Below are 22527 nucleotides of genomic sequence, written 5' to 3'. Positions count from 1 at the left end.
CCAAAATGTCTTGGAGGATGGGCCTGGGCTGCGACTGTGGCCTTAACAATAGCCCCTTGCCTGCAGATCAACTGTCCTCACATCCTCCAGCAGCAAATTGGACCACAAAACTAGTGCAGGTCAATGATTTTATGGATCAGTACTTGCAACTTTTGTCCTCTATGAAGTCTAGAAGGGTGGAACTGCACATCATGTCCATCAGAACAAACTTCTTGAGCACTAAGACATGATTCAATTTTGAGGATGAAGAGAGCTCTAGTTTGTAGGCCACTGTTCCGCTCTGCCAAGGATGCAAATAGGGCCAAACTATCATGGTGTCAATTTATGCCAAGCCCGTTTTACCACTGTTTATTGCCTCTAAGGCTGAAGGCAGAGAAAAACAAGATCCCCAACTTGAAAACTTTCCCTTGTGGAGTGCAATGGGAAGATCAAGATCAGCTGTAACATGAGTGTTAGGTAAGGAAACATCATCAATGGGATCAGACATCAAAGGCAATAATAGGCTCAAGAGAAATACCTGGAACTGTATTTGTCAAACCTTGGATCAAGTTCTTCCGTTGGAATGTGTGGAGTCAAACCTTTTGTGATGACACTAAAAGAACTGTGAGGCAGGCTATAGTGGATCAGGTAGTGGGATAGGAGCTGATGGTGGAGCAACAGGTGGAACTGATGGAGCTAATGGACCAGATGAAGGAACAAGAAGAGGATTAGACTGTGAGCTCTCCTCCCCAAAGAACTCCCCTTAAGGAGAGCCACCAAAGAAAAAGAATGTAGACTCATAAAAGGTAACATCCATATTGACAAACTTGTTCCCTGATGTTAGTGTTGACTAAATAAGGGTAGAGTGGTCATTTAATTTTTATCAGTATGGTGATATGTCTTTGAGTTAGATGATGTGTCCCATACTTAAGTAGGGGCATAAGAGTCATTTGTATGTAAATTAGAAAGGCTAATACACCCCGGCCGAATGTAGAGAACAGATTTTTCTCTTCAGTTCGAACCAGGTTTTCTCTCCTCACTCTTCTTTCTTTCCTCTCTTGTCTTTTCTTCCTTCTTTTTCTTTTTCTTCTCTGATTAATCTGAAGGCGACAGGTTTACAGATCTGAACTTTATCATGGTATCAGAGCTTTATTAGATTGGTTCGGATCTGTACATCTCTGTGTGCCCTAGTTGAGGTTTTTGCTGATTTCTCTTAGGGTTTTTGGAGTTTGTCAAAAAGGCTGAAAAGGAGTGGTCGTTTTCTCCTTCTAGAGGTTCTAATGCCTCTCCCATCGGTATTTATACTTTAAATAAAAAAATAAGTACAATGACTAATATGCCCTTATAGGGTGGCTAACACATAAAACTGCATAATAGAGCTACATGTTCTCAAATGTAAAAGGGGTAGAACCTCTATCACTAAGCGTTTCCTTGGCAATGGAAATAGGTCAATGGTCTGAAATCACCCTAGGCAAGGCTCTTGAGACAAAACCTCCCCAATGTGGTTTAGTTCGGAGATTGACCGAGAGAACTTATAGTATGAAGATGGAAATTCCTTTAGCTCGAAGTCATTAATAAATTGATTGAACTTCCTCATACTTGTGTTGCTTGTCTGTCTTATAACATTGTCACTTCAGCAAATCTGATGACAATAAAATCATCCCCAAGAACCAAGGTCCATCCCAAAGCCCTCTAATATCACCCAGTTCCTCTCACAGTTCATTTCTCTCTATATATCCATTTGGGCCATAAATATTTGTTAGAACCCATTCAAGCCCATCATTTACTTATCGAAACTTAATGGAGACTATAAACTTACCCACCAATTCTTCCACTCCTATCACAGTCCCCATTCCATAGGGTAACAATGCCACCTGAAGATCTCCAAGATGGAGCAAAAGCCCAGCTAATTCCCCTCCAAATACTTCTGGACCACTTCCTATCAAATCTCGTCAATTTAGATTCTTGAAGCAACACAATATCCAGCTTTTCCTTAGTATTTCCTTAATAGTAGCTCTTTTACTCAGTTTTCCCAAACATCTAATGTTCCAACTTATAATTTTCATCTCCATTCAACAAATTACTTTCCCCCTTCACAGGATCCTTCCTATTTGCACGCTCTCTCTCTCTCTCTCTACCTTTTCTCCCACTGAGATCCTTGTCCCCTTCAACATCCATTTTTAATCTGAGCACTTCATTCTTTTCCTCTCTTTCCCATTAATCTTATTCTTACTCAAGAAAACTGTCATTAGGATTCTTAATCTTACACCCCAGTTTCTCAACAAGTTCAGACACTGGCTCATCAATCTTGCATCCCCTGTCTTCTTTGCCCCCCTCACCCCCCCACTAATAATACCATTAATTGCCACCATACCATTTCCATCACTCCCATCCTTTCTGGCTTCATATAAGTTTTCCTTCGCACTATCCATTTTCAGTAAATTTTCAGAATGGTTCTCAATTGACCACCCACTTCTTATACCTTCAATACCTTCATCTGTTCTCCCTTCCTTTTCCTTCCTTTCCCTTTTTTCACTGTTATCACTACCTATTACATTCATGGCTTGCAGATTCGTGGGAAATGTAGGACCTAGAAAAGCATAAACCACAACAGGACAACTATCAGTACCCAAAATCGAAATGACAGTCACACCCGGAGGTCCTGGACCAGTAGGAGGGATGGCTGGAGACAGTGTTTTAGACGGAACATCTAACTTGTCCAGTTCTTAAGGCTGGGACTCATACCTCCTCCCCTTTGGTGTTATTGGGAAGCACACCGATACTTGAACCAACATTCCGACTGCTTCCATTACTCTGTTGCCTTCCCTTAATTGGAGCTTTCCCGTTTGGCCTCTGATATCCTCCTCTACTACAGTATGAACTTCCTGCCCAGTTAGGTTGTTTGGTTCTGATTCTCTTTCATTTAGACATGGATTCCTCACCCCAACATCCTTCTGCACTTCGGCCTTGTCATGATTACTAGCCTCTGTAACTGGATTTGAAGAATGGAAATACTTTGTTGACGTATTCTCTTCAGTGAAGAGCCTATCAATATTAAGATCGTCATCCATCTCCTCATCCCAACCACCCTCCTTACCAATATTATTGGAGGACTCGACCTCTGAGTCCTTATCCAGTAAACTTCATTCAGCCCATCCATCATTGCCTTCTTCATTTTCCTCCATGTGGAATCTTTCATACCTCGGATTACATCAATCATCTTCAGATTTTCATATGTTCTCTGTCACTGTCGCTGTCCTGTGACCCACTGTAGCTTCACCTTCGATCAAAGATGTAGGAACTCGACTCACATGACATTTTGAAAATTTAAGCCAAAACCAATGGACCCCAATAAACTAAGTAGAATGTAATTTTCCCTTATCATTTTTATCTACTTCTCCAATACCAGAAACACTTGGTTGCCTAATCTGTATCCATGAAAATTTTGAGTTCTTGTTCTGCTACACTCCATTCTATTGTTCTTTGTTATTTTAACAAAGTATCTTGCAACATTGTTCCACCATTCTGTTTTACTCAAGGCTTAAATTATCTATAATCATTGATACAACATTAGTATTTATAAAAGCACATATAAAGATATGTTATTAGAAATTAAAAGCAATGTTATTCTTAGATGCTTTATCATGCAGGTTGCACAGTTACGGCAGCGCTTTTTCCATTCTATTGCTCCAGGAGGGCTTGCTGGGGACAGACGTGGTGTTGTCCCTGCTTCAGGGTTTGCTTTCAGTGCACAGCAAATATGGAAAATTATAAAGGAGAACAAGGACCTTGATCTTCCTGCACATAAGGTATTTATTTGTACTTGGTACATGGGAATTTCTATGTTTTTTATACATAATTATACCATGTTATTCTGTGTTTTAGGTAATGGTTGCAACAGTTCGATGTGAAGAGATTGCCAGTGAAAGTCTCAGCCATTTGACTTTAGATGAGGTAGTGAAAGCATCTATGCACTCTTTTCCTGCTACTTGAGCTCTGGAAAATTTTTTCTGAGGCACTTGTGCTGATGTTCTTTAGGGATGGATAGAGCTAGAAGCAGCTGTTCAGGCTGGGCCAGTGCCAGGCTTTGGGAAAAAGCTCAGTTCAATTTTAGAAAAATATCTATCAGAGTAAGAGAATTTCTGTTCTGGGTCACATAAATTCAATTACTTCTACTTTCACATCAGTTCTATGCTTCTCAGTTTCTTTTGATAGCTAATAAAAATTGTTAAGAGAAAAAGAAAATGTATATAAGTCTCAACTCCAATCAATTCAATCCTACTTCCAACTATTTTGGCATACCTGATCAACATGATAAGTTTGTTCATTTGGCATACCTCAGCAAGCTGGACCTTCTTGACCCACCATCCTTCTTTGTAGCCATCCCTTCATCTACCAACCTGTCTGCCTCATTAAAACCTTCACTCTTCTAAACCGCATATTACCATTCATTTTCTTATGTGAACTTGGAGAGGCAATCCTTCTGGTTCCTTTGTTAACTTAGATATACCCTAATATGACTAAGAAAAGCCAGCCTCTCCTCTAAATACTTAATTAATTCAGAAGGATCCACATCCATGCGTTGGTGGGCCCATTCGTGTGTTTGATGTAACCAAGGGATTGTCCCCATGCTGGGCGACCTCCTCTCTCTTTTTCAATAGGTCTTCCTTGACCTATATAATGGTCTTATTTCTATCTGTTGACATTCATGGAAGATATGGATTTTGGAGCTTTAGTTCTCTGGTTAAATGTGCAAATAATGAGGGTTTTTACATTTTGGAGGTTTAATTTCATTCTTGTGCGTTTATTTCTGATACAACTGGACACAAAACAAAATCATGGTTTTCAGTAAAAATTAAATATCTAATTTAGTTTCCTATGTCAAGTAAAAAATCCACCCAAAGGCTTTTTAGACTTTCCAGGATAGTAGGTCCTTAATTTAGTTTCCTTCTCTCTTCTTCTTTTGTTATTTCTTTTTGTTTTTCCTGCTGAAGCTACATCAGAATTCTGATCAACTGAGAACAGCACCCGCCATCTGTTTTTGAAGGTGGGCATTGAGCACGAGGAGGATGACCTTCATTCCTACTGAAGAGGGGTTTTTGTGACAAATTGAGTCCTGTCAAAATGCGAAATTAAGTCTTTTGAAAATGTGGAACTTTCACCTCGGCCATTTTTCTTTTGGATCAATAAAACTTTTGTTTCCTAACTTTTTTTATTCAGTTTCAAATTTGAGTCCTCAATATGAAGTCCGTCACTTTTCAAAGTAATGTAGAACCACATCTTTTGCCAATAATAGAAGAATTAATATTGCTTTTTACTTGATACATACTATGTTTGGGGCCCATATACTACTGCTTACATAAGATGGAATAATGTGAAATAGTACTTTAAAAAGCATCTAAAGTTTTTTCTTGAAAAGAAAGGAGTAATTCATTAAAGCTTCTAAGAGGAAGAACAGACATGTCATAGAAGCTTCTAGAGGGTTATTGTTCTAGATGCATGTTCCCACTCGTTTCTAGGGATATACTATTGAAACAATTGTTTATCTCATTAATAGGCTTCAATCTAGAACTCTTAGTCTTCAGTCCCCTCATCAGCTCTTTTTCCCTGATGAACCGATTTTTAATTTAACTCTTGGGGTCTTTGGTTGTATTTATTTTGTTCATGATATGAGTCCTTCAAGGCATAAGTTTGATCGTAAGTCTATAAAGTGTTTCTTTCTTGGTTTATTCCCCTATCTAGAAGGGATTCAAATGCTTTAATCCTCATTCTAGAAGGAGAAATGTATCTAAAGATGTCACCTTTCTTAAGTTCTCTTCTTTCTTTCAGTCATTCGTCCTCTTCAAAGGAATGTGTCAATGAAGATCAGATTCCCTTGTCTTCCTTTTCTTATACCTGTAACTCCTAGTCCATCTTCTTCTCCTATTTGTAATATTCCTTCACATCCTTTTCCTCCTCCAATTGGCCCTGGTCTTAGTAGCAATTCTTCATTAGGACAAGTAAAAGGGTGACTCCTAAAGTTGAACATTCAACAATTTGATTACCCGGTGGACTAATATCGAACTTGCAATCCTTGTTCATTCTAAGCTTGTAGGTACCTCTGTTACAAAACCTAATCCCTTAAATTCTGACCTTGATTTCCCCTCTACTATCTAGAAGGGAAAAAGGAGATGCACCAACTATCCCATTACTAACTATTGTATCTTATGGTGCTCTCTGGCCATCCTATTGTGCCTATATTTATGTTATTTCTTCCATTTCCATTTGTCTTAATGTTGCAGAATCAGTGCAGTACACCTCAATAGAAGGAGGCTACAAACTAGAAGATGGAAGCCCTCATAAAGAACCAGACTCTGGAAATTGTTCCTCTTCCTAAGGATAAGGTTCTAGTTGGATGCGAGTGGGTGTACACTATTAAACACAAGGCCGATTGATTCAATAAAGAGATACAAGGCTCATTTGGTGGCCAAAGGGTATACTCAGACCTATGGCATTCATTCGTTACCATGAGACATTTTCTCTTGTGGCTAAAATGAATTTTATCTAGTTGATTATGTCCTTTGCTGCCCACTGTTGTTGGCCTCGATATTAGATGAATGTGAAGAATGCTTTCCTTAATAGGGACCTACCTCCAACAAGAATTATACATGCACTTACCTCCAAGAGTGAGCTTTCCTAATAGTAAAAAATCACCTAGAGCTTGATTTGATAGATTCAAAAAGGCAGTGTTAAAAATTGGATTTTCTCAATCTCAGGATGATCACACTCAGAAGGACGGCTGATAACTGAGTGATTATGTTGATAATGTATGTTGACGAGATTTTGTCATTTTGAATGACCCTTCATGAATTATCCAATTGAAGTCCTTTCTTGCTTTTCAGTTTGAGATTAAGGACCTAGGTTATCTTAAATACTTCCTTTGAATTGAATTTGCAAGATCAAAGAAAGGAATTTTTATTTCATGGAGAAAATATGTTCTTGACTTTCTCCAAGAAGTTGGGAAATTGGGGTACAAGCCAGCAGAGAGCCAAAGACCCCAATTGACCTCAATCATAAGCTAAGTGCTATAGATGGAGATTTTCTTCTAGACAGAGGGATTCATCAGAGATTGGTTGATTTCTTTCTTTACTTGTGCTTGACTAGGCTAAGCCAATTATATCCTATGTGACTATGTCTTCATAAGGGAATGCTATACTCCAATCAAAAGGGATGAACTAGGCCAATTATATCCTGTCTTTCAGTCCAAGTTGGGAAATTGGTCTTCTCACATTGCAAGCAATCAACAAGATTCTTGCCTATCAAAAGGGATGTCTTGGTAAGGGAATGGTATACTCCAATCATGGGCATCTGAACTTACACAGATGCAAACTAGGTAGGATCTATTGTTGATAGGATATCTACATTTGACTATTGTGCTCTAGTAGGGGGCAATGTGGTATCTTGGAGAAGAAAAAAACAATAAATTGTTGCTCATTCTAGTGAAAAGGAAAATATCGAGCAATGGGCCATGGAGTATCTAAATTGTTATGGTTAAAAACCTTATTAACAAAGATGTCTATTCATACTTCATACTTATGAGACTCTATTGTAACAACCAAGCATCTATAAACATTGTCCATAATGCTGTCCAACATGACCCTTAAAACACATTGAAGCGGACAGTCACTTTATCAAAGAATAGATAGATAGTGGAGAAATATGCTTACCTTTTGTGAGATCAAAAGACCAAATTTCTTATCGTCTTACTAGGGGAGTTCCAAAGTCAAAATTTGACAGTAATTTGGGCAAGCTGAGCATGATAGAAATCTATGCTCCGCTTGAGGGGGAGTATTGTAAATTTTTATTTGAATGGGTATTATTGTCTTTTACATATTTTTGTATTGGAGCGCCCAAGTACAGACATATTTGTAAATTTTCAATAAGATAAATTTAAAGATTTGTGGATGTGAACAGTACACACCACTTTTGACAATCTCTCTTCCCACCTTCCTACCTTTTCTATTCTACTTATTTTTGACTACTTAACCCTTTTTCATTTTGGCCTGCAAGCCTGCTTTTTTCTTCATTTTATTATTCTTGGTTTACATCCCGAACAGTGTTATTTGGATGGCCAAAATTTGTGCTATTATTAGGCCCTAAAATTTGTGTTAATTTGATTTTGAACAAGTTTTCCATTGTTTCTCAAGTGATCATGTACATATAAACAACTACTTGTATATAAGTTCAGAAGTTCCTTAGATTTAGTTTTCTTTGAATTCAGATAATATTCCTTAATTTGTTTGATTTGGAAGTTACTTTCTTGCTAATATTTTCTATCCTTCTCTACAGGTATGACACGGAAGCAATTTTCTTTGACGAAGGTGTTAGAAATGCAAAACGAAAAGAGTTGGAGTCGAAGGCATTACATGTGAGTCTGTTCACTCTTTTATGATTGAAATTATTGTTCTTTACATCCTTATCCTGTTGGTTAATGACACTTATTTGTTTAGTTGGAAACTTTCTATATGCTTTCTACTTGAACATAGGCATCTCCAAGGCTATGGATTTTTTAAAATAGAAAACCTAAATCCCGGGGCAGTTGCCTAGGTTCATAGCAACCGGCAATCATCTTTCACTAATAATTACTAATAACCTTCATCACGTAAGTATAAAATTCATATCAAAATATTGAAAATCAACATATTACTGATATTATTATTAGTAGTGGTTATTGCTATTTGTGAGCTGAATGCTGTATTCGAAGTAGAGAAGTGAAGAAGAAAACCACTGGTATGCTGGAAAATGTCGAACTGAACTGCCCAGTCGACCAGCTATTATTTATATTTGAATGTAGTACAATGATACAAGAATTTACTGGAATGCCCCTGATTAGTGATGGGACACCCAGTTAACTTAAAAACATTAAACAGGCTTAGGCTCATTAACTCAGGCCCAGTTACAGGATAACTTAAGTATGGGCTAATAAGACTCGTATCAGCCGAACACTCATACAAAGAGACTTAGTTCTAACATTCTAACACTCTAACACTATTGTTATAACAACAATAATAATAATACCTGCTCATCCACGGATGAAGATAGTGATTTGGATGAGAGTTCCATAGGAAGCATCGATGTTGATTGCAGGAGAGAGGAGACCAATGAGTCACTCAATATGGAAAGGACTTTTCAGGAAGAAGGATAGAAAGTGTTAATTTGATGAGCCATTCCCTGTTTGAACAATTACAGAACCTCAATCAATGTTACAAATAGCTGGAAAATCATCAAAACTCAACCCTAGATGAGAAGGATTCACTTTTAAATCAAGAACAGATGCAGACTTTACGTACCATTGTTGAAGAATCAGAATTGATGCTAAGCAAGGAAAACTAGCTATGGATAGACAGAAGGGAAACCATTCGCAGAACAGTATTGAGCCTAAGAAGGATATCCTTTGCACAATTGCCCCAGAAACTAGAAAACGTTAAGTTCCCTAAGGTTCATATGGAGGTTGTTAGTCTTAGTTCTACTTCAGCTCCTTTCCTGGCCTCAAACCAAGGTATGGCTTATGCAAATTTTCTTTTGGATACTGACCCTATTTTAGTGTCTTTCACAAAAAAAGAAAGGCTCAGCTTCTTGTCATTTGGTAGATGAGCGTAGAGGCAATAGTGGATGGAGAAATGGGGAAGAAGTAAATATGAATCATGAGTACAGAAATAATAGAGAGGAGGTATGGAGGTAGTTGAGTAACCTATTTGAGAATATGAGGATTGAAGACACATATTAAAATGAATAAAAGTGGGGGGAATAGTTGAGAAAATGCAATCATCAAAGTATTATCAAAGGTTATGGAGATTGAAAATAATGAAACAAAAAGTGGGGTAGAAATGGAAAAAAGATACATTTCAATAGTTGATTTGGGGGAAAGTAAAGAATTACATAACAAGGAAGTAGAAGGTGAAAGAAGTAGGGTAGTGGTGCAGTACGCCAATGTAGAGGAGGAAGAGAATACCAAAGAGAGGCAACCTCAGGAGAGAGGAGAAGATGGGTGAAAGAAAGAAAACCTCAAGTAATAAGGTACATAAGAAAACCCAGGACAGACAAATAGAGGGGAAAAAGGAAGGAATCATGGAGTGCAGATGGAGAGTAATGAAGGGAAAACGAAGCAGAATTAGGAAGAAAGGATGGGGAGAGGAGAGATGAAGACAATTTGAACCATTTTGTAGAAAAGATCGGAATTAAGGTAGAGTGTCAAAAAAGGTTAAAGGTTATGATAGGATAGTAGGGAAGGGAAAGAAGAGGAAGAGAAAGATGAATGAAGTAGAAAGGATGAAGGTGGATGTGGGTGGTGACTAGGAAAATAAGGAGAAGTGAGGAAGAAAAAGAGTATAAGAGAGAAGAGATGAAGATAATGAGTTGAATAGTAAGATCATTGGGTAGTTCTAGGAAGGGGAAGGTGATGAATGCGGTACTAAGGAAATTATTGAAATGTATGCCCTCAAGGGGCATTTTAGCCTGTTATGGATGCATTCGTGGGAAGGACATACCGCCGCCGGCAGCAGCAGTGAGGGGGGCCCACACAACAGCTTATCTTGCCACGTCAGCTCATCTGCTCACCAATAGTTTATCTTGCCAGCTCGCCAATAATTTACTTATTCCAGTTCTGTTCTTACTTATCTATTAGAGATAGGAGCTAAGTTCTGTTAGAAGTCTGTTAGAAGTAGGAGTTTGATTTAAAGTTGGACTGTCCTAGCTTAGTCGAATGGAATAAGGAGTCTCCTCTTGTAATCTCCTATTTAAGGAGCTGTGATTTGGGAATAAAGCATTTAGTTTTCTAGTTAAGAGAAGAGTGAGGAGAGTTCGGGTGGTCTCTTGGACACATCACCCATTCGGTTGCCACAATAGGGTCTACATGCAAGGGAAGGCGCAAGGGGAAGCTAGAGGTTCTCCCCGTGGACCGACCCGTGACGAGATCCTACGCCCGGGCCCATAACATTCTGGTATCAGAGCCTTGTCCATGCGATCTCCTGGCATTGGATTAGCAAGCTGCTGGGTTTCGATTTTCGGGTAGACTACAAGGAGGGAACCTTGAACCGTGCAGCAGATGCCTTGTCTCGCCGAGCAGAAGAAGACAATATGCTCCTTCATGTGATCTCCCAGCCTTGATCCACCCTGCTAGAAGACATCCGGAACACACTGCCACAATCACCAGAGTGGAATGATTTGGTCCAGAATATACAGTCCAGCACGACCAACCCAAACTGGTCCATGCACAACGGGTTAGAACTCTACAAGGGACGGGTATATCTTCCGGCCGACTGTCCCTTAATCCCCTTCGTCATCTCCAGCATACACAACTCCATGCATGAAGGTGTCCAGAAAACATTGCACCGCATCCACGCCAATTTCCACTAGCAGGGCATGAGGGCTTCAGTGCGGGACTTCATTCAGAGTTGCTCTATGTGCCAACAACAAAAGTGGGAAAACTTGCACCCAATAGGCCTTCTCCAACCACTTTAACTCCCAACTCAGATCTGGGCCGATATTTCCATGGATTTCATTAAGGGCCTACCCAAGGTTGGTGGGAAAACGGTCTTATTCGTGGTGGTGGACCGTTTTTCCAAGTATGCTCATTTCCTTCCCTTATCTCACCCATATAGCGCAGTGTCAGTTGCCCACGCCTTCTTCACCCATATTTTCTGATTGCATGGGCTATCCGAATCCATCGTCAGTGATAGGGACCCGGTTTTTACTAGCGCCTTCTGGAAGGAGCTATTTCGACTACAGGGAACAACCCTAGCCTTCTCCTCCGCCTACCATCCGCAGATTGACGGCAAAACAGAGGTGGTAAACCGAACAATAGAGATGTATCTCCATTGTTTTGTGGGAGACCAGCCACGGCGTTGGGTGGAGTACCTTCCGTGGGCCGAATACTGTTACAACACATCTTATCACTCCTCTCTTGGCATGACTCCCTTCTGGGTTGTTTATGGTCGGGACCCTCCTCGTCTATTGTCTTACGAACCAGGTTCAACATGGTTGGAAGAAGTGGATCGAGGCTTGTAGGACCGCGATGCCCTCCTCGCCGAAGTCTCCCTACACTTATAGCAGGCTCAGGTACGCATGAAGAACGCCTACGATTAGCACCACAGGGAAGTAACCTTTGAACCCGGACAGTTCGTATGGCTGAAGCTCCAACCCTATTGACAGCACTCCCTCAGGCGCAGAGCTTTCCCTAAACTGGCCCCCAAATTCTACGGGCCCTTCAAGATTTTACGGCGGATCGGGAAGGTTGCATATCAACTCGAGCTACCAGACCACAGCAGACTCCATGATACCTTCCATGTTTCCTTACTCAAGCCATTTACAGGGACGACAGACCCATTCTCCAATCTCGGGCTCTTGTCCGGTCCCACGTCAATCGGGGGACCTTAGAAGTGCTAGTGGAGTGGGACGATCTACCATCAACTTAGGCCACTTGGATTCCCTGGTCTGATCTTCACAACGCTTATCCAGATCTCGAGCTTGAGGACAGGCTTGTTGCCTAGGAGGGGTGTGATGTTATGGATGCATTCGTGGGAAGGACATACCGAGGGGGGCCCACACAGCAGCTTATCTTGCCACATCAGCTCATCTGCTCACCAATAGTTTATCTTGCCAGCTCGCCAATAGTTTACTTATACCAGTTCTGTTCTTACTTATCTATTAGAGATAGGAGCTAAGTTCTGTTAGAAGTCTGTTAGAAGTAGGAGTTTGATTTAAAGTTGGACTGTCCTAGCTTAGTCGAATGGAATAAGGAGTATCCTCTTGTAATCTCCTATTTAAGGAGCTGTGATTTGGGAATAAAGCATTCAGTTTTCCAGTTAAGAGAAGAGTGAGGAGAGTTCAGGTGGTCTCTTGGACAAATCACCCATTTGGTTGCCACAATAGGGTCTGCGCGCAAGGGAAGGCGCAAGGGGAAGCAAGAGGTTCTCCCCGTGGACCGACCTGTGACGAGATCCTACACCCGGGTCCATAACATAGCTTCTTGATATAGCACTGTATTTACCCTATTAAGCATTCAGTTTTCCAGTTAAGAGAAGAGTGAGAAGAGTTCAGGTGGTCTCTTGGACAAATCACCCATTCGGTTGCCACAATAGGGTCTGCACGCAAGGGAAGGCGCAAGGGGAAGCAAGAGGGTCTCCCCGTGGACCGACCCGTGACGAGATCCTACACCCAGGCCCATAAGAGTGTAGTGGAGTATTATGCTAGCACAGTGTGATAAGAGTGTAGTGGAGTATTATGCTACTTTAAAAAGTCTATGGAATGAGTTGAATGTTTAACAACCTCTCTCCCTGATTTGAAGGTACAACAAGCTCAAAGGGAACATTTAGATGTTACCAGATTCGTGTTAGGATTGAGGTCTAAATTTGAGCCTGTAATAGATCAGATTTTGATAAGTAGTGATCTTTCCCTTTCTGAGGTGCTTTCTCATATCCATAGGACATGTCAACCCCAAAATGATCATCCTATCATTTTAGAGAAGTCTGCCTTAATAGCAACCAGAGGTGGTAGTGGTAGAGGTGTTAGAGGTGCTAGCCACAAGATTAGAGGTGGCCGTGGTGGAAGTACGGAAGGAAACGGTGGTGGAAGAAATAGTGATGGTCATGGTACTATCAGAAAGTTAACGCATTGTGGTCATACCGTCATAAGTGATATGCAGTTGTTTTCTGTTATGACTTGCATGGTCCACCATCATCCTAGGATAATCATGTTGTAGCTGAGGATGACATTAGTATTAATGATCTTACTGATGAGTTGCCTGCAATAGGAGTTGGTAACAGTAACGAATTGGCCTCCATCACTTGTGATGAATATGAGAGGTCCATCAAGTTTCTTCCTTGCCTTCTAAGTACACTGTCACCCTTGCTAACTCAGGTGCAAATTGTTTAGTTTCCAATTCTAAATTTCTAACCATCCACCATGGTATTTAATTCTAAAGCTTCAGATCATATGACTAGATCTTCAGATCTTTTTGAGTCCTCTCCACCCTCCACTATACGAAGAGTTACCTTAACTGATGGCACTTCTCCTCCCATTAATGATACTCGTAATGTTTCCCTTGATTCAGATATTAGTCTTCATTTGTTACATTCCAAAGTTTCCCTGTAGTCTCTTATCTTTAAGTAATTTCACTAAATCATTAATTTGTCGGTTCCTTTCTTTCCTTCCTATTGTGTTTTTTAAGATCTTACAACGGGGAACGTGATTGGTGGAAGTTGTGAAGTTGGAGGGTTGTGCTACTTGGATGTCAATGATCCTTCGAGAGCACTTCACTCATCCCTTAATCCTCATCGATGGAATTTCCATTTGGGTCTGTTAGAATGCTCGAGTCAGGGGTATTTTGGTCATTCTGGATTATCTGCTTGAGAGTGAAAGGTCTATTGTATCTGAGTTTATGTGTCCCATCTTCTATGAGGGACAAAATGGTCCTTCCTGTAACTCTATGTTTTTGAATAAATACAAGTGGGTCAGCTAGGGGAGAGAGATTTTGACTCTCTTCTAGTCTGGCCAAACCTTTCTTTCTTCTTCTTCTTCTTCTTCTTCTTTTTCTTCTTCTTCTTCTTTCTCTTTTCTTTCTTCTTCTCTACTTCAACCTAGAATCTGCTAGAGTTTACTAACATGGTATCAGAGCTGTGAGGTCGTATCCTCATCTCTTTCTTGCTGCTGTTCTCTTTCTGGGTTCGCCGCCAACTTTCACAGTCATCTTCTTCCTTTTCGACTGACCTGAGTAGAGGTTTGATAAGGGGCTGAAAAGGAGCTGTCGTTTTGTGGGCCTGGAGGTGAAGATGCCTCCGGTTGTTGCTGTGGTGGTCGTTGGAGTGGTATACTAAACCCTCTATTCAGTATCGAAGAGGGCTGAATGTGGACAGGTATGAACACTACTGTTGTTTGCCCAAGTAAGGAACTGTGAATGTTTCCTTTTGTTTCAAAAGTTGGTTGTGGTGGTGCTCAGTGTGACTGATATGCATCTTAGTTGTGTTCCTTTGCATTTTACTTCGTATGTATGTTGAAAGAAGAGTTGTCGACTGCTGAAGTTCACAACAGCAGTAGATTGGTGGTGGTTGTGTCGTGGTGATTGGTGTATCTATGTTTCAAAATATTTAAAACTGATCTCCTATACCTTGTGTGTAATTAGTTCTGTAGTGTGCAGCCCAAGTGTTTGATGTGAGGACTAAGTGATTTCAGCCTTAGTGTGTGGTGTGTAATGTGTATTTAAAGAAGCTGGAATTGGTGGTGTTATAAGTGAGATAAGTCTTGTGAAAGAGTGTGAGGTTGTGTTGTATATTTGAAGGTTAAATAATTAAGATGGCTTCATTTGAAAATGGGGATGATAACAAAACAGGTGTTGTGCTTTCTCTAGACTATCTAAGTGTTCAAATGACATCCATCAAGTTGAAGGGTGAGAATTATGTACCATGGGCAAAATCTATGGAGGTGTTCTTGAAGGCCAAGAGGAAGGTAAAACATGTAAGAGAGGAGAAACCTCCCTCTGATTCCCATGGGTTCAGTGACTGGGAACAAGTAGATAAACAGATAATGACATGCTCTGGAACAGCATGGAACCAAAGATTAGTGTGAACTTCATGTTCCTAGATATAGCTAAGGAAATCTAGGATCATGCTAAGAAGTTATACTCTGGACAAGACAATACAACTAGGGTGTATCAGTTGTACCAAGAGTATTTCAATTTGAAGCAAGGGAGTAAAAGCTTAGAAGAGTACTATGCAAGTTTGAGGAACATTCGTAATGAGCTTAATGTGTATCATCCTCTAACATCAGATGTTCAGATCCAACAACAACAACGTGAGTAGCTTAATGTGACAAGGTTTCTTGTGGGGTTGAAGGCTGAGTATGAGCCTGTTAGAGCACAAATATTGGGAGGATCTGCTCTTCTCTCAGTTGAAGAAGTCTTTGCTCGTCTTAAGAGGACACCTATTGAGTCGGGAGAGCATTCTTCTCTCTGTTAGATCTGGTTTGGTAGTGACTAAAGGGGGTGGTCGTGGAAATAGAAGTGGTGGTGTCAGGAGTAGACTCCTAAGCAACTGTGGTGGTCACATGTTTAGCAGGGCTTGTGGTCGGATTGGAGGCCGAGACTCAGGGGGAGGTCTGGGAAGAGGAAGGAGTAATACTCAGAGAAAGTGTACACATTGTGGTTTAGAGGGGCACACAATTAATTTCTGCTATGATTTGCGTGGTGCACCCAACACTTGGGCTAACCATGCTAGGACTAAGGGTAGTGACACAATTACTGAAAGTCAGCAAACTGACCCAATCCTCTCCACATCTACTTGTGCTTCTGAGAAGGAAATGGTGAGTGTACCACGTGAAGTATATGAGCAGTTCATTCAAACATCTCAGGAGAACACCGCTACACTTGCCCATTCAGGTATGGCTTACTTAGCTTCCAAAGACTCACACTGGATCATTGACTCCAGGGCCTCGGACCATATGTCTGGGACTCATGATGTATTTTCTTCCCTTTCCCACTCCTCCACACCTCAAACAGTTACACTTGCTAATGGTTCTACATCTCCTATCTGTGGTGTTGGTGATGTTAATCTCTCCTCCTTGCCTTTATCATCTGTTTTATATGTTCCTAAGTTTCCTTTTAACCTTATGTCTTTCAGCAGATTAACCAAGTCTCTTAATTGTTCTGTAACCTTCTACCATTTTTCTTGTGTATTTCAGGATCTTAAGACGGGGAAGAAGATTGGTGGAGGGCATGAAGCAGGTGGATTATATTACCTTGATGGTGGTGGTCCTCCAGTAGCTTTTCAGTCATCTCTTACTCCTCTTCAATGGCACTGTAGACTTGGTCATCCTTTTCTCAAGGCCTTGAAGTTACTGGTTCCTTCCTTGAGTCATCTTTCATCATTAGATTGTGAGTCATGTCAATTGGGTAAACATCATAGAGTTTCATTTAGTCCAAGAGTTGATAGTCGTGTCGCAAGTCCTTTCTCTTTAGTTCATTCCGATGTATGGGGTCCAATTAAAGTGGTGTCATAGAATGGGTATAAGTATTTTGTAATCTTTGTTGATGACTTTTCAAGGATGACATGGATTTATCTTATGAAAGATCGTAGTGAGTTGTTCCCTATTTTTCAAAAATTTTATGCTGAAATACGCACTCAATTTGGTGTTCATATTAAAATTCTTTGCTCCGATAATGCCAAAGAATACAACTCCTCACCATTTCAGCAATACCTAGAACATCATGGGATCATTCATCAAACTTCTTGTGCCTACACCCCACAACAGAATGGTGTAGCTGAACGAAAAATTCGACATCTTCTTGAAACTGCTCGATCCTTGATGATTAATATGAATGCCCCAAAACATTTTTGGAGTGGTGCTGTTTTCACATCCTGTTTTCTGATCAATCGGATGCCCATATCAATCCTTGGAAGTCAATCCCCTTTCTCCGTGTTGTTTCCCACTTTATCTCCATTTCCTCTTACCCCAAGAATCTTTGGTTGTGTTTGTTTTGTTCAACACTTGGGGCCTGGGTTAGACAAGCTAGATGCTCGAGCTACTAAGTGTATCTTTCTTGGCTACTCAAGGACTCAGAAAGGGTATAAGTGTTATAACCCAAAATCCTATAAATCGTTTGTGTGCTCTGATGTCACCTTCTTTGAGTTAGTTTCGTTCTTCTCAGATGTTGGGGTCTCTTCCTCTCCCTCTGTGGTTCCCCTTCCTGTACCTGTTGTGGACATCCTTCTAGTACTGCAGATGCACATCCTATGCTTGTTACTACTAAGAAGCCACCAATCACTCAAGTGTATACCCGCAGATGTGCATCGGGCCCCCCTCCACTTCAGCCCCTGTCGACAGATCCTGCTACTGCTCCTTCTCCTTCAGATCGTAATCTTCCTATTGCTCTACGAAAAGGTAAACGTACTTGTACTTCTCACCCCATTTCACACTGTGTTTCTACTGCTCCCCTTTCTGCTTCTCATTGCAAATTTATATCATTACTCTCATCTGTTCCCGTTCCCAAGGCTGTCCAAGAAGCTCTTGCCTCCCCAGGGTGGCAGCAAGCCATGGTAGAAGAACTCTCTACTCTACAACATAATCGCACATCGGAACTCACCGCTCTCCTTTCCGGTAAGCACACAGTTGGGTGTAAATGGGTTTACACAGTGAAGTATCTTCTTGATGGCAGTGTGGAGCGATTGAAAGCGAGGTTGGTGGCCAAGGGTTATTCTCAGATGTATGGTGTGGACTATATGGAGACATTTTCTCCTATGGCTAAGATTGGTTCAGTTTGGGTGCTGATTTCATTAGCTACTATGTATGATTGGCCTCTTGTACAACTTTATATAAAAAATGCCTTCCTGCATGGTTATCTAGTTGAGGAGGTGTATATGGAGCAACCACCAGGGTTTGTTGCTCAGGGGGAGTCTGGCAAGGTGTGTAGGCTCAAAAAGGCAATTTATGGATTGAAACAATCTCCACGTGCTTGGTTTGGTAGGTTCAATGAAGTGATGAAAGCCTTTGGGATGAAACAATGTCAGGTTGATCATTCTGTGTTCAGCTATAACTCAAAGGATGGGAAAATCTTGCTAGTCGTGTACGTGGATGATATTGTCATGACTGGGAGTGATAGCAATGGAATCAACAGGTTGAAGAAATTCTTACAAGATCACTTCAATACGAAAGATCTGGGGAAGCTGAAATATTTCCTGGGAATAGTGGTTGTGAGGTCAAAACATGGGATCAACCTATTTCAGAGAAAATATGTTCTTGATCTACTTGAAGAAACAGGGTTGTTAGGTGCTAAACCAACAGAGACTCCTATGGAACTCAATGCCAAGCTGAGTGTTGATGCGGGTGAAGAGTTTGATGATCGTAAAAGATTCATAAGGTTGGTGGGCAACTTGAACTATTTGACCATTACCCGACCAGATATATCATTTGCTGTGAGTGTGGTGTGCCATTTTATGCAACATCCTCAGGTTCCTCACTGGGAAGCTGTTCTGAGAATTGTTAGGTACCTAAAAGGTGCTCCAGGTCGTGGTTTGTTATACCAAAGTGGAGGAACTCTTGAGATAGTAGGGTACACAGATGCTAACTGGGCTGGTTCTATATCAGATAGGAGATCAACTACAGGGTATTGTACCTTCCTCGGTGGCAATCTTGTAACTTGGAAGAGCAAGAAACAAACAATGGTGGCAAGAAGTAGTGCAGAAGCAGAGTACAGGGCTATGGCCCATACCACATGTGAGCTAGTATGGCTGAAGAACTTACATCAGTACCCTTATGGTACTAAACCTGAATACATAAACATAAACAACTGACAACATCTTCCAATCCCATCTTTCATGAGAGAACTAAGCATATTGATGTTGATTGTCACTTTGTAAGAGATAAAGTAAGAAGTGGGGTGATAACCACATCTCATGTGAGCTCAGGAAATCAGTGGGCAAATCTTCTCACAAAGGGATTGTCTCGGGGAAGAATAGATTACATTTTTAACAAGCTGGGACTATATGATATATACTCTCCAGCTTGAGGGGGAGTGTTAGAATGCTCGAGTCAGGGGTATTTTGGTCATTTTGGATTATCTACTGGGGAGTGAAAGGTCTATTGTATCTGAGTTTAAGTTATGTGTCCCATCTTCTATGAGGGACAAAATGGTCTTTCCTGTAACTCTATGTTTTTGAATAAATACAAGTGGGTCAGCTAGGGGAGAGAGAGTGACTCTCTTCTAGTCTGACCGAACCTTTCTTTCTTCTTCTTCTTCTTCTTCTTTCTCTTTTCTTTCTTCTTCTCTACTTCAACCTAGAATTTGCTAGGGTTTACTAACAGGGTCATCCTTCACTCCATATTTTCCCGACCCTTCTCCATTTTGGCTCTTTTTTTGCTGCCATAAGAGCCAGCAAAGTTCAAGAGCCGTGGAACCTGAAACTATGCAACTAATATCATCAGACTGTCCAGAGGTAGATCAGTGATTTAAAAGGCGAACTTAAGCGCTCAGGCGAGTCGCATTTTAGGGTAGACGCCTCACCCAGGTCCTGGATGCAGCCCATTCAAAAGGTGCACGCCTGGTGCGCCTTATTTGGTAATGTTGTCCATTCATTCATCTTAATAAAATATCTTCTTAAAAGCAATTTAAACTATAAAATTACTATTTTGTGTGAAATCTAAGAATTTAAGACCCTAACATGGACTTGTTTGGGCTTGCCTCGAGGGGTGTGGCACAAAGGCAGCTCATAGAATTAGGAATGTAATATATCACATTAGCTATTTGATGCAATTGAGAAAAAAAAGAGATTGTGGGTTTTATATGCTTGAAAATGTTTTATATGTTTGATTTCATTTTTAAATTCTCATTTGAATATGCTTTACATATTAAATTTATGTATTTTAATTTTAGATAATAGGTTTTTTGAAACGTTTATTTTAAAACTTAAGTTAATATTTTTATTAATATTATGTTTTATAATTTTTTGGTTTTTTTTTGAATTTTTTGAATTTCTTTTGAAATTTTTGCATTTTTTTAAATTGCGCACCTTGCCTCAAAAAGGCGAATGCCTCGCCTTGCACCTTGTAGAGAACACTGATATGGGCCCCACAGCTACGGTCCCACTGTGTTCGTAGGGCAGAAGGTGTTCTAGTCTGCCTAGGGTTAGCTATTGGTCATTTAGTTGTTTCAGTTGTTATTTATTTCGGTCTTATTTTTGCTCTATTTGTTATGTAAAGACTAAGGGCAGATCTGTCCTTTCCATGTAATGAGCATAACCTATAAATATTAATTAAAGTGGCGGCGGCAGAACATGAAGCTTCTGCTCCTCCTTTTCAACTCTTGTGTTCTACTTCTCTTCCCTCTTCCTCCTTTTTCTCTTTACCTTTCTTCTTATTTTCGAACCTGAAATCCATTAGGGTTCAAGACTGATAACAGTCCTGAACTTCTACTTGGTATCAGAGCTAGGGTTTCTCATGTGAGTCTAGTCCAGCCGACCACATGAGAACCATCTAAGGCTGGAAGCTGAGAAAGTAGAGTTCTTTGACTGGTTCTTGGAGATTTCCAGAGGATTAGCAACTGTTTGAAGAATTGCCACAGTTGCAGCGAGTTGGTGATCAGGAAGAATCAGCGAAGGCTAGGGTTCGGGTAACATTGGAAGGCAGCGAACAACATCCTATTGAAAGTTTTTTATTTTCTGAGAGAAGTACTATCAGAGAAGATAGGTTGGACCTATCTAGCAAGGGTGGCCGAACCACTCTAGGGTTTTGTCTTAATCCTGCGGCAAACCCTAGTACTAGACTGAACCTTGTGATCTAATACTGCAGCAAACCCTAATAGTTCTCTCCTCAGCATTGATCAGTTTTAGGGTTTCATATTAACCCTACTACAAGCCTTATCCGTATGGTACTGCCTGGAGTTACGGCTGAGAATTTGCTTTTAGGACTGATTAAAACCCCAATTCGGCTCCAGCATATCAGATTGTTCTTCAAACTGTTTTTCAGTTTTCTTTTGGGGTTTTGAACTCTTCTAAGGGGGTGAAAACAGTTCGGACTGTGGCTGTTGTGTGTGGTTACTGATTTCAGATCAGTTTCTACCTGTTTCATGTACATCTACTGTGAGTACAGATTGGTTCTATACTGATTTTGTGATTGTGGTTGATAGTCCAAGTGTTAGTTTTGACTGTAGTAATCCCATTTTTGAGACTTCTGGTTCTTGACCGAAATGGAGCTTAAGAATCAGGCAGAAGGCAGTATTAGGAACAGCAGTTATGTGGTATGTGGGCATTGTAAGAAACCCAAACATACAAAAGAAACATGTTGGAAGCTACACCCTTATTTGGTCCCGGCAAAGCTAAGAAGCAAGAAGGGTAACGTTCATGTGGCAGTGCATACTAATTCAGCACCCTCGTCTGGCACAAGAGGTACATTCTTAGAGACCTTAGCCGCATTTCGGGCTGCTCTTATACAGTTGGAAGGGGAAGTTGGGAACTCAGCTCAGCCACCGCAGTCACCATTAGCCCCCGCCACATATGCTTCCGCAAATTCAGGTACTCGAGCCTCAGCCTGCCATGCCTCAGCTCCAGGTACCACTGAACCCTGTTGGGTAATAGATTCAGGTGCATCCGACCATATGACTAGCTTGCCTTCATTGTTTACCACTTATCATTTATCTTCTGGTAGGGATAAAGTATCTATTGCTGATGGCTCTCTTGTCCCCATTTTTTGCAAGGGTGACATCAAGCTATTGGATACCATCTCCTTGTCTTCTGTCTTACATGTCCCTAAGCTTGATACTACCAAACACATGAACTGCTCAATAACCTTCTTCCCTAACCGGTGTGTTTTTCAGGACTTGAAGACGAAGAAGGTGATTGGGACTGGCCGTGAGACGAATGAGATCTATCTGCTCGGGGAGAGTTCTCGTCAAAAAGAGTCAAGGGATAAGAAGTCACTTGTTTTCTAGAGTGTGAGTTCGGTTATTTTTTGGCATAACCGATTGGGTCATTTGTCTTTTCGGTCCTTAAGGAGTTTGTTTCCTAATTTGTTTGAGTCTGTTGAGTT

The 22527-nt window shown here is 40.7% G+C and overlaps 1 protein-coding gene across 2 annotated transcripts in view; it reads left to right on the top strand.

Moving 5' to 3' along the window:
- Positions 1 to 22527, top strand: part of LOC148846352 (protein ROOT HAIR DEFECTIVE 3 homolog 2-like) — a 112737-nt gene that overhangs the window by 36430 nt on the left and 53780 nt on the right. For both annotated transcript variants that reach the window (XM_088953512.1, XM_088953513.1), the window contains 4 exons: positions 3630 to 3788; positions 3865 to 3933; positions 4018 to 4109; positions 8308 to 8386. In XM_088953512.1, coding sequence (XP_088809638.1) covers positions 3630 to 3788; positions 3865 to 3933; positions 4018 to 4109; positions 8308 to 8386 — 399 coding nt within the window. The remainder of the gene's footprint in view (positions 1 to 3629; positions 3789 to 3864; positions 3934 to 4017; positions 4110 to 8307; positions 8387 to 22527) is intronic.

The sequence above is a fragment of the Nelumbo lutea genome, chromosome 7, assembly GCF_056320005.1.
Source record: "Nelumbo lutea isolate HS-2025 chromosome 7, American lotus-T2T, whole genome shotgun sequence".
Lineage (NCBI taxonomy): Eukaryota > Viridiplantae > Streptophyta > Magnoliopsida > Proteales > Nelumbonaceae > Nelumbo > Nelumbo lutea.
Note: the sequence above shows the minus strand (reverse complement) of the source record. Positions and strands in the feature narration are given on the sequence as shown.